At 48.2% G+C, this 13,186-nt stretch overlaps 1 protein-coding gene across 1 annotated transcript in view; it reads left to right on the top strand.

The window, feature by feature from the left end:
* The first annotated feature begins 239 nt into the window (after positions 1-239).
* LOC147701364 (B-cell receptor CD22-like) overlaps positions 240-13,186 on the top strand; it is a 351,247-nt gene continuing 338,300 nt past the window's right edge. The window contains exon 1 of the mRNA XM_086930064.1: positions 240-416. Within this exon, the coding sequence (XP_086786190.1) occupies positions 325-416 (92 nt within the window). The 5' untranslated portion in view covers positions 240-324. The remainder of the gene's footprint in view (positions 417-13,186) is intronic.

The raw sequence follows: 13,186 nt of genomic DNA, 5'->3' as shown, positions 1-13,186 counted from the left end.
CTTTCCACCAACCCAGATCTATAGAAATGAAACATGTGAACATCACTTGTGTATTTGTATCAAACCTTATAATACTACCGAGATCTCAGCTCCTAGCCGCCGCGTCACATGCAGCAGGATGTGGCCTCCCCTCTTTACGGACTGTCTCACGCACACTCTCTTGACCTTCAGACTTCCTCCAAATATGTCACTCTGCTTCAGCACTTCTCTAAAAGCCGCCGTTTCAGGAACAGGCGGTTGCTGTAAATATATTTCGTGCATTCCCTCATCACTCTTGCATCTTACTTGAGACACCGTTGGAGGCTGGGCCGGCCGAGGTATCCCATGCGCCTCTGTTTATCGCGGGCTTTTCTCATTCCTGCACGTGGGCTTTTCTCATTCCTGCACGTGGTCTGTCGGTCTGTGGATCTCCTCTGGTAAGACGTGCCTTAGCCTCAACACATCTACGGGGATCATCTTGTGTTTGTTAACCATGGTTTTAGATAAATAATTAATATATCTTTAGAATTCACTGTCAATAATATCTATCTGTCTGTCTGTCTGTCGGTGCTGTCATTTTTCTAAAATAACTGTGGATTTTCCATCAGCAATGGTCTCTCTAAATAATCTTGAACGAAGGCACCGCAAACTGAAGGCACAGCCTTGCCCTCATTCGGTGACTTTTCGTGCTTTGGAGAATTGTTGGCAGTCGCCCTGGTGATAAAAGCAGCATGTCACTGTCGGGGCTGTACTTCTGTACTTGTGCAAAATCAGTTCTGATCGCTGAAAAAATAATTATTTGCTTGGCCGTTTCCCTTCTTTCCCAAACCTTCAGAGCCCAGTGTGCTGCTTGCATTAAGTTCTTCGTTTAGTAGCAGTTCCCCAAGGCTGTGACAGAGGTTTCGAATAATGTGCTATTGCTGTTGTTTGCTTTATTTTCTGCAATGAAAATAACATATAGTAAAAACGGATAATTCATCATGAATAACAGAAAATGAAAAAAAGGGCCATGTGTCCTTGAGGGCCATAGTAGACGTTAATCACCCCTCACCGTTCTTCAACTTCGGAAGAAAACGAAAACAAAATGAAGCGGCCCACAGAGAGGTAAGGCTTCATGGCGCATAACTTGATGTCCCTGGACAGCCCCTCTTCACCATATCTCTACACAGTCTGTCAATCAGGCTGATAACACGCAACAACATGACAACATTCACTTCACAGGACAAGGTGTTACAAACGCACTGCTTACATTTGCAAACACTTCTTGTCCTAAACGAGCAGCCGGTTAGAGTGATCCTTGCACTTCATGCCTTGCCCAAATATAGGGTGAAAGGATGTTCTTGTCCTTGCCTTGCCAAAGGCTCTTGTGGTATCCCATTGCCCCCACCAGAGCTGCATTGCTGAGGGTGCACTGGATTAGTATGCCCTTTACCCTGCGTGCGTTGTCGAAGTGTGTGGGGGTATTTGATTATCTCAGCATTAACCACACGTGAGTGAACTGCACAAACAGCCACTAGCCGTGCACGAGGATGGTGCAGAGCTGATAGACTCCGTTCCCCATCCACAGTGGCCAAGGCCGAGGAGAGGATAACACAAACAAAGAACTCCCGGGCCTCTATCAGCTGCAATTATCCAAAGTCCTCTAACACAACCAGCCATTATTTCTGTATGTCTTAGCATGTGTGGTTCACTTGTGAGTGAAAGTGAAGGAGAGTCAAATGACGGTCAGTGAATACGATTGTGTGAAATTGAGGCCCAGATTTGCTGTTTTTGAGGCAAACATTTGCACTATTAGCAGCCATGCAAAAATGCACCTACCCTTGTGCCAGAGTGCAAGGTGTGGGCACTCTCTGAAGCATAGGTTTTGTACAGGAAAGGATCCCTTCCAGTCCAAAAACTAAATTTGAAGGTATTTCCTGCTCTGTATGTGTGCTGTACAACAAAGCATACATGCAAAATTGGAAAAACAAGACGAAGTGAAAAATAATCTGGTTGGTATGCCTGGCTCGATGAGGCATAAGAGTTTGGTGCAAATTCCTGTCTTACAATGTTTGTAGATAGGGATTTGCATTAAACCTATGGGTGGTTGCTTTCGAACCCCCTTGCATCAATCCATGGAATCCCCACTTGATACAAAGCAGCATCATAGCACAACTTTGTGTTACCCTTTGATACTATCCAATTCAAATCCTCAATTGTTATGATGTTAGGTATATGATGTCACTTCCAATAATGTCATTGAGGTCAAAGAGTATGTGATGTCCCTACTGCTACCCCAGGCATTTTGGTGAATCCGCGCCGATGATAGGCTACAGTCATGCTCAGCCCGGTAAATTTCCATAGGTAGCCTGATTCAAGAGAGGACTCTTAAAGGTGAAATGTTTACCAGGGGAAGGCCGTATAATAATAGTGGGAACACCTAGGTAGGGTCTGGATAATTTATTAGTTTATCTGCACTGTCACTGTATTGTATATAAAGCTGACAGTTTTCTGTTTTTACTGATTGTTACAGATAAATACAGAGAGAAAACAATCTGTTTATGTCTATATATATTTTTAAAAGTTAAACACGCTTTTGTGAGAGATTCTCCATGCTGTCTGTTGGGATTTGCTTAATACATACAATTAAATATAATGCTAATATGTACCTGTTAGTGTAGCATTTTGTTATATGTGGCTGCTTGATTTGCTAAAACGAGACAGACAAATGAGTGCACATCCAAAATGTTAAATAAATGGGAAAATATACCATTGTGCGATCCCATTTAGACTCAAACACAAAAATAATAAATATGGATAAATACCAATAAGTTGGACCAAAAATTAAATATGGGTAAATACCGGCGGAAAAGTTAAAAAAGAAAATACCATAAAACTAGGAGCCCTAATTATATACATAGGGGGACAACTGCATTAGATTGCTGTTTTACTGCTGGATGGCTTGGCAGTTAGGGCTGGACTGTTCCCATGAGGCACAGGGTCAGACCGATTTGCATATGACCATGTCTGAACTGGGGTGGCGGAGTGAGCTAAAGAATGATGATGGATTAAACCCAGATCATTTGACTGGGGGTGAGTGCTTGCATTGTTCAACACTCCATCCATCATCCCCTTTGGATTTACTTCTCTTAAGCCTACAAAGGCCAGTGAACTATCAAACTGGGGTGACATATGTAGGCTCAGAAGAGGCAAGTCCCAAGAACCTACATGTACACCTTATGGATAGTCCAGAATTGCCATGAATTGCTTGCTTAGCTCAGGATCAGATTCTAGGCCTTATGTAACCGTGCTGGGCCAAGTTAATAACTGTCTTCCACAGCAGAGAGATCAAAGGCCTGCTCACACAAAAGCAGCAATCAACAGTGCTTCACCCAGCACCTGAGGAGGAATGGGTGGGGAAGAAAATCTGCATCTGGTAATTAGCTGGCACACTTTACCAGGGTTTGGCCAAACCAGGCCCACTCACCAAAGGAATGAGCCCAGACATTTGTAGCTAACAAAAGTGGAGGCTCTACTTTGATATTTTGGTAGGTGAGTCCCTGGCAGTATTGTCAGCGAGTGGTTAAGGTGAGGACCCAAGAGATGTGGCACAGAGTCCACTTGACAGCGCCATATTTAATTGTCGAGGAATGGTGAGCACTAGGGTTTTTATATGGATGGAGGGGTGATGTGGTACCAAAGGATTGGCCATGGGTCCCTGGAATTTAAAACGCTCCCTACCCCCTCTTAAAAACATTTGCACATGGGAGAGACAGAGAGTTGAACACTGGAATTAGATGGCAGCAACACCATGTACATCTGGAAGGACAAGCCCTCAGATGTCATAATGGATTAAGGACTCTTTCTCCAGCTGACCCCAGGACCAGTGTGTCTCTCAGGACTAGTCGGGCTGTTTTTTGCCAAATTTTGTTGTATGAAAATAATATAAGCGAAAGAACCTGATAATTCATAATATAAAACAGAAGCCATTTAGAGACATATTAGATATTAAATATCCCTCACTGTTCCTAAACTTTGGGATGAAAATGGGAAAAAGCAGAGCAGTGAGAAATACAAGACTGCATGGCAAACAATTGGATGCTCTCTAGACCTTCCTTATCCTCCATATTTCTCTATAGCCTGTAAATCAGGATGGTAACAGACAACAAAGTAATACAATTCTCTTCATACAACAAGTTTAGGGTTTCAAAACATTTGTGCCTAAACAAGCAGTCGGAGAGGTATTCTTCTACTGCATGCCTTGCCCAAATATAGGATTACATTATTTTATTGCCTTTGCCAAAGGACCTTGTGATATCTTACCGCCTTCACCAGAGATGCACTGCTCTAGGTCCTGGACATCTGTGTCTCGCCTAGAGGAGAGGCGCACCTGAGATGAAGCAAATGAGAAATAGCTGGCACAGGGACCAGTGGGACCAGTTCCCACCAATTATGCCACCTTAGAGGCCTTTTGAAAAGGCTCCAACTGGCAAGGTGCTGCCACCAGGAGAAAAAAAAAAACAATGATCAAGTAAATCGGTTCAACTGGGCACAACATATCCAAGGGGAAAGATGTGACCTTTGACCAAAGCACGAGGAACAGAGAGTGTGGGGCTCCGCTGCAAGTCCAGAAGGAACACCTGGGGTGGGGTAGTGCCCAGTGGTTGTCACAAACCTCATTAATAATTTATGATGCAGGGAGGGAGTGTGTGTGTGGGCCACATTCACAGAGTTCGGCAAGGTTCAGGGGCCACATCCCCTGGGCCAGCACATGAAAAAAGGAGCCAAGGAACCCATCCCAAGTCCCCCAAGGCACAAGAAGGGTCCTAGGGCCCCATTCCTGGGACCCAAGAGGAGGGACCTACAACAAAAAACTCTATCGATTGATTGACTGATTATGATTGTGGTGTGTGATCCTTGTTCCGAGCCCGCAGTTGCAAACTGGGCTTGGAGAGGGTCTGTTTGTCCATAAAGCGTGTGGCTGTGCATTACGATATGTGAGGGCGTTTTTGCCCTAAAGAGCAAGGATGTTTGGAAGTGTGATATTTACATCCTGCATTTGAGCAGATATACGCGACGGCTAGAGGCTAGTACTGGATCCCCACCGAGGATATATTAGAAACAGCATCAGTGTGTGTTAATCACTCTGTATGCAGTGCGCTATTGCTTGACAGCTGGAATTCATAGCGGCGCAAGTTCTAGGAGATACTAGAAATAGCATCAGTGTGTGACAAACGCTCTGCAGGTAGTGTGCTACTACTTGACAGCTGTAATTCTCAGCGGCGCAATTTCTCAATAAAGAAAGATACTATGTTTGGATGTTTCCGCTGTGAGGGCGTGAAATAGTGCATTCTCTCATTCTCCTAACAACGAGATAGGCTTTGAATTTTTTGACATTGGAATCTCTGTTTGTTTATACCATCAGAAAGCTAATAAGCTAGGTGAAGGCGAGAACTCACGTTTGGAGTACTCCAGCATCCCTTTCAACTCCTGGGCGGCCGGTATAAGCAACTTGGCTGACTCTGGGTAGATAATGACCTGACCTCAGGACACCCCCGCGCCGCACGGCCACCAGCTGTAGCACACTCGCTACTGTCCTCAGCCTCGCTGAGCCCGCCCCGTCGACCCGCCCCCCGCCGTCATAATCTGCGTGTGTTTTATTTATTTCTTTTCTTTTGTGCTGCCTGTATCGTTTTCCCCTTCTGTTCTGTGCCCTCTGTTTTCATTTTTGATGCCCTGCATTGTTTTGCGCTGCTCTCTGTGCCCCCCCACCCGCTTCCCGCTCCCCGCTTCCCGCCGCCTGCGTGCGGCCATGCCCCCTTCCTTCTGTGCCCTCCCACCTCCCAGCTGATCCGCCCTCCCTCCCACTTCGCCATAAATGGCGACCGTGCATAGGCGCAGCGTAGACGCGCAGGGGGCGATACGATTGTGCGCCGAAGGCGCGCCAAAGGTAAGCCCGTCTGCGCCCATCCGCGCCTGGACCGCGCCCAGCTCCCGAACCCCTGGCCCCCGCAGAGGCCAGCCCACCCGCCTGACGTACACCGCCGCCACCCTCAACGCGCTCAACACCGGCCGAGTCCCGGGATGCCACCGAGCCACCCCAAGACGCACCCACGGACCCTTCAGCTGCCACGCCTGCAAGTTCACCTGCATCCGGACCTGCATCGCACCAGCACCCGCCAAGCCGAACACCTGCAGCAACCACCTCAAGTGCATCCTGCTCAACACCCGCTCCGTCCACAGACACGCCATCGAACTCTGGAACCTCCTCGACACCACAGCTCCTGACGTTGCCTTCCTCACGGAAACCTGGATGAACGACTCCTCAGCACCCAACATCGCCATCGCCATCCCAGAAGGTTACAAGATCACCCGAAGAGACCGCGTCAAACAGACGGGAGGAGGCATCGCCATCATCCACAGGGACACCATCCACATCACGACCAACACCGACGACACCCTGACTACCGCCGAACACCTACACTTCCAGATCCGCACCGACCCGAAGACCACCCTCAGAGGCACCCTGATCTACCGACCCCCGGGACCACGCACACAATTCAGCGAGGACATCGCCGACTTCGTCAGCCCGCATGCCCTCCCCTCCGCTGACTACATCCTCCTGGGGGACCTCAACTTCCACCTGGAGATCAACAACGACCGCAACACCATCACCCTGCTCGACAACCTCGCCAACCTCAGACTCAAGCAGCTGGTGTCCACCCCCACCCACCTCGCCGGACACACACTTGATGTCGTCTTCTCATCCAGCAAAGACATCGCCTTCAGCCACGCCACTGGACTCCACTGGACGGATCACAGCTGCGTCCACTTTACCTTCAGAAAAACAACGATCCACCACCACCAGCAACAGGTTGCTCGAAGAAGCTGGAACAAGATCACAGCCAACCAGCTCGCCGCCTCCCTGAGCCAGCACCCTCCCGCCAGCTCAGCGAACCCCAGCCAGGCCGCCGACAACCTCACGAAGTGGATCAGCAACTGCGCGGACGAACTCGCCCCACTTAGGACCCCGCCCAGCAGACCCGGCAGCAAGAAGGCCCCTTGGTTCACCGACGAACTCAAGAGCTCCAAGAAGAACTGCCGAGCCCTCGTGAAAGCCTGGAGAAGGGAACCAACACCAGACAACATGACCACCCGGAAGCACCACCAACTGATCCGCGCCACCAAGAAAACTGCATTCAAGGACTGGCTGGACAACAACGCACACAACTGCAAGGAACTCTTCAACATCGTGAAAGAGCTCTCCAACCCCAACGCCGGAAACAACGACATCACCCCATCGCAAGACCTCTGCAATTCCCTCGCCTCCTTCTTCCACAACAAGATCGCGGACATGCACAACAGCTTCAGCACTCAACTGACGCACGCCACGACCGAACCACCGCCCCCAACCACCACCCTCCGTGCCTGGACTCCGATCAGCACAGAAGACACCGTCTGCATGATGAACTCCATCCACTCCGGATCTCCGACCGACCCCTGCCCTCACCACGTCTTCAACAAGGCCGACACTGTCATCGCACCCCACCTGCGGGACATCATCAACACCTCCTTCGACACCGCCACCGACACCGCCACCTTCCCGGAGAGCTGAAAGCACGCCGAACTCAGCGCCCTACTAAAGAAACCTACAGCGGACCCCACCGAACTCAAAAATTACCGCCCCATCTCGCTCCTCCCGTTTCCAGCCAAAGTCATTGAGAAGACCGTCAACAAACAGCTGGCCGCCTTCCTCGAGACGAATGGATCCCTCGACCCCTCACAGTCTGGCTACAACGGAGAAACAGCGGCCCTCATCCTCCTAGACCTCTCCGCGGCATTCGACACTGTCTGCCACCGCACCCTAGTGCAGCGCCTCAGCAATGTCAGAATCCAGGAGAAGGCACTGGAATGGATCATCTCCTTCCTCGACGGAAGAACACAGAGAGTCCGTCTACCACCGTACAAGTCAGAGGCCACCGAAGTCATCTGCGGCGTCCCCCAAGGATCCTCGCTGAGCCCCACCCTCTTCAACGTCTACATGAGCCCCCTCCTGGCCATCGCATGCCAACACAACCTCAACATCATCTCCTACGCTGACGACACCCAGCTGATCCTCTCCCTGACCAACGACCCCGCCGCCGCCAGAGCCAACCTTCACAAAGGGATGAAAGACGTAGCCGAGTGGATGACGACCAGCCGCCTGAAACTGAACTCAGACAAGACGGAAGTCCTCATCCTGGGCCCCTCGCCCTCCGCCTGGGACGACTCCTGGTGGCCCCCCGCCCTGGGCACCGCACCCAAACCGACAGACCACGCACGCAACCTGGGCTTCATCCTTGACTCCTCCCTCACCATGACCAGACAAGTCAACGCCGTCTCCTCGTCATGCTTCAACATCTTGCGCATGCTACGGAAGATCTTCCGGTGGATCCCCACCGAGACCAGGAAGACGGTCACCCAGGCCCTCGTCACCAGCCGACTGGACTACGGCAACGCCCTCTAAGCCGGAACCACTGCCAAGCTCCAGAAGAGACTCCAGCGGATCCAGAACGCCTCAGCCAGACTCATCCTCGACATCCCACGACACAGCCACATCTCCGGACATCTGAGAGACCTGCACTGGCTCCCCGTCAACAAAAGAATCACCTTCCGTCTCCTCACCCACGCACACAAAGCCCTACACGATCAAGGCCCGAGCTACCTCAACAACCGCATCAACTTCTACGTTCCCAAACGCCATCTCCGATCAGCCAGTCACGCCCTCGCCGCCGTCCCCCGCATCCGAAGAACGACAACAGGAGGAAGGTCCTTCTCCTACCTGGCCGCCAAGACCTGGAACTCCCGACCGACCGACCTGCGCCTGACCCAAGACCACCTCTCCTTCAGGAAGAAGCTCAAGACCTGGCTGTTCGAACAGTAGCAACACCCCCCCCGCCCCCAGCGCCTTGAGACCCTCCGGGTAAGTAGTGCACTCTATAAATGTCTTTGATTGATTGATTGATTGATTGATTGATTGATTGATAATGGTTACATATGGCACCACATATACGGCTACCCATAAGTGTGTTTACATGCTTTTAACTGTTTTCATGTTGCCTTTTCCTTGGCAGTTAACACAGAACAAGTGTCCAAGAGTGGAGTGGCAGCATATTGTGCAGCCCTGATGAAACTGCCAAAATTGAGGTAGCAGTGAAACATGTCAGCATTTTAAATAGGTAATGGTATGTATGAATAGCTACCAGCCTTTTTATATGTACAGCATACACGTATTTCCCTATGAATAAAATTGGTTAAGGGAATTGGATGCTGTGTTTTATGCACTTATTTATGTTGTGTGTTTGTCACTAGCAGATGCTTCTGCTTTCCACTGTTTGTTACACGTATTTGGTTGTTTGTTTTGGACACTTTCTTCCTACTTTCTTTGAGAATCAAGTGACTACCGATGATAAGACAGGGGCTTGTCTGGAAATTACATACCAGTTACCCCGTTGGTGGTGTTTCCGTGAGGTGTCACTTGTCTCTCACACATTTTTTATAAGCAGATATTTGTACAACATTGTTGGTGTGGATATATGGTATTGACCTAGAAGGGTCAGACAATATGCACTTGTTGTTCTGTGTATCTGTCAAGGAAGTTGGGCCTTTTTTAACATAAACTTGGGCTCAGTGCAGTGAATTGTCCCCTCATAAATTGTAAGGGATTGGAGTAGATATCAGGACATATAGACTGTTCTATTTCTCAGTAACTGACATATGTGGACGTCCGTTCGATAGGGTCTTTTGTTGTAGGTCTATGTTTGAGTGGAGGGCGACCCTGTCTGATTCCCTCTGAGCTCCCATTAAGAGTTTGACCCAAGAGGAAGGAGTCAACATATTCCAGATTGGGGTTTGGGATCGCATCCATCACAACAGTGAAAAGAAGGGGGAGTGCAATTCAGCCCCCAATTGTGGCGGAATAGTCTCTGCTCCCTGGGCATATGTCTGGAAAGAGATGGGCAGCCACATCAAGCTCTGCACCCTACCCGAATGCAGCAGTCAGGGAGGAGATAGCAGTTGCCAACTCCCGCACGGACAGACAACAGAGCGGGTAAAGTGAGGCGCTTGCTGGGCAGGACAGGAGTGGGTTATCCGTGCTACCCCTATCAATATATATATTGGGGTGTCCAGGGAAAGACCGGGCACCCGAAACCAGGAAGAAAAGAGAAAAGAAAAATAAATTTAGGAAGTGACCCTAGGCTTGCAGGGTCAAAAAATTCATGACACCTCCAACAAGATTCAATTACTCCTGAGGCTAGAACTTTTGTTTTACACCCTGGGCATGCAAGGACCTTTTAGTGGTGGACCCTATGGCTCCATATTATGAAAGAAAGGCACAGACACATGTTATGTTGTTTGTTTATGCCTTACTTAACCCCTTCCCTGTGGCGCAAATTTCACCGCGGTTCGGGGATATAATAAGGGGGCACAACCCCTTGCGTGCTCAGGATGGCCCCCGGCTGTCCTACATAACGCTGGGCGTGTGCTCAGGACAGCCGGGGGCCATCCAAACTCCGCCCGCTAATTAATTCTCCAGCGCAGGCACGGAATATGCACCGCGCTGGGGAATGTTGTGTGGCCATTCGAGTTGCTTTAGCTGCCACTTGAGTGGAAAATATACTTGAACTGCAGCAAATCTACTCAAAAAGCAGCCCTCTCACTGCGACCACTCGTGACCGCCGACGTTAGAAAATGGTGCTAGGAGATACCAAATTTTGCTTTCACTCACATTTCTTGAATCTCATGGGAAATAATTCCAACACACGTTGATTGGCCGAATTTTGCTGGAACTCTAAGTTATAAGAGTTATTGTGGAGTCACCAGTTTCTGCCAATGCCATGTGTGGAATGTTGAATCCCTAGTTACTAGCCCACACCTCCTCCCCTTAATAAGCCTTGGACTGCTCTGCTTCACTCCTTTGAGTGAGTCAGGCAATACAATGGGGTGCTTGGTTCCTAGTGAGAGGATAATTGTGCGCCTATAACTTGTTCAGGCCTCACATCTTGCACAACCAATACCTAGGTGTACTAACTGCAGGTATTTGTTATGCAGTTATGTTAGGCTGTTTGTAAAATAATCAGTGTGCAACTTGTAGATCATGATTTGTAAACTGCCTTTTGCACATTGGGCCCCTAATGCTCACCTCCCTATTCTGCATGGTGAAGACTTTGAAAATACTTGCCATGGCCAAATAGGAAACAAAAACTTTCTCCCTTTGTGACAGGTAGGAGGTAAACACACAGCCTCTTCTTTCTTGGGCTAGATGGGCATACATTTAATGAAGAAGCCCACATGCCTGGACAGGACAGGGACACTTACGACCCGCATAGAGACAAGGTGGGGTGTTTCCATCAAAAATTGCAATTGTTTTGCCACTCTGTTCCGTTAGAAGATATAATAAAACATAGGAGGTTATAATGAGCAATGTTTTTCCTGTGTAAATCCATGTTGCGGGAATCCCAAAGATGGATTGAAACTCATAAAAGTATAATATGTATTTTAATATTAAGCTCAAGCTCTAGTTCACAAAAAGATTTTGTATTAAATATGATTTATGAAAAATCAAGAATAATATAAAAGTGAAAATCAGTAAATTCCAGGAAGATGATGAAAGGTTTTGTATTCTAGATGTCCTTCTTTAATTGTATCAACAACTTTATACCTCCCTCGAATGTGATATTGTGTTGGTAGGACCAAGAAGAAGTAGTAATATTCTGAACTCTATGATGGAATACACGGATTTTGCCAAACCGAAAAGAGGTAGATTCTGTAATTTTCACGCTTCGGTGATGATATTCAGCAAACGCTTTCCAATGCATTGATTGCCACACTAGCTCTGTTCAAATTCTTTAAGAGAGTCCTGTACAAGTATACTGCTGCCTCATGTAGTATGACAAGTACAGTTTGCTATCCACAAAAGTGGCTCAGCTCAAGATGCTCAGCCTAGTATTGAAATCAGTCAATCGGCCTTCCTCTAAAGATACCAAACCCTCTATTTGTGCATCTGCACTCTCAACATACATTGAATCAAACAAATAATCCTAAACCTTCACATAGCCCACATTGAGGTTTTGTTACTAATATCTAGTGGGGTAAATTACAATCCTTTTCCAGCTGATAAGCAGTCTAATTTGAATTTAAATTTCTCCTTCTTCTACTACATTGAAGGTACTTTGGTACTCATTTTAGAATACAATACCAGCAAGAAGCATACTGCAACACATGCAACCTTTTGTTATTGTAAATACACAGGTTAACCAATATCTTTGTAGGAAATTGGGTTATTAGTTGAGAGGGGTGAGACCCACTAAAGTAATGAACACACTCCTTATCAAGCTGAAACATGAAAGACACTAAATAAACCTATGTTCCACCCTCAGGTAATCTGTCACAAAAGCTGCAAGGCTTAATCTAGAGGCAATATGCAATATGTAAGTATTTATGCAGCACTCAAACAGTAATACACAAGAAATATCACATACCAATTTACAACAATAGAGAATATTTTAATAAACAAAATGACAATAGCTTGCTAAAAATCAGTAGGACTGTAGTTATGAGTGTTTACAGTTTATGAAAAAATGGCACCAAAAAGGAGCGAAGAGCCGCCTGCAGACATCTAGTTGCGCCGAACCGGGACAAAGTCACATGTCCAGGCCAACCACGATTGATCATGGGTCGGATACAGGACCAGGAGCATCACTCTGGGTGTTGTAACTTTTGACTTTAGTGCTAGGGCAGTGCGAGGACCTATGTGGGATCTGGTGATGCCACTGATCAGGAGCTGCGAGGTGCTGTGATGGAGGGGACTATGTCAGCTCTGTGCATCACTGCTTTGGTTCCAAGAAGGCTGCTGATCAGGAGTTGCAATGCAACACTCTGTGTTGCACTGCATATGATCAGGTGAAAACGTCACTTGCCCAGGCAACAGAGAACAGAAGTTGAAGGACAGCACTGGGAGGGTCTGAGGTCACTCCCACAGAGGCCAGTAGAGGGGACCAGCTCAGGTCCAGTTTGGTCTGGTCAGCTGGAAAGCAGAGAGGCTTCTGTAAGCTTGTTGTGTCCCCACCCTCTTCAACGTCTACATGAGCCCCCTCGCGGCCATCGCATGCAAACACAACCTCAACATCATCTCCAACGCCGACGACACACAGTTGATCCTCTCCCTCACCAACGACCCGGCCACCGC

This window comes from Lissotriton vulgaris, chromosome 7 (genome assembly GCF_964263255.1).
Source record: "Lissotriton vulgaris chromosome 7, aLisVul1.2, whole genome shotgun sequence".
In the NCBI taxonomy this organism is placed as follows: Eukaryota; Metazoa; Chordata; class Amphibia; order Caudata; family Salamandridae; genus Lissotriton; species Lissotriton vulgaris.
This window is presented reverse-complemented; position numbering and strand designations above follow the sequence as displayed.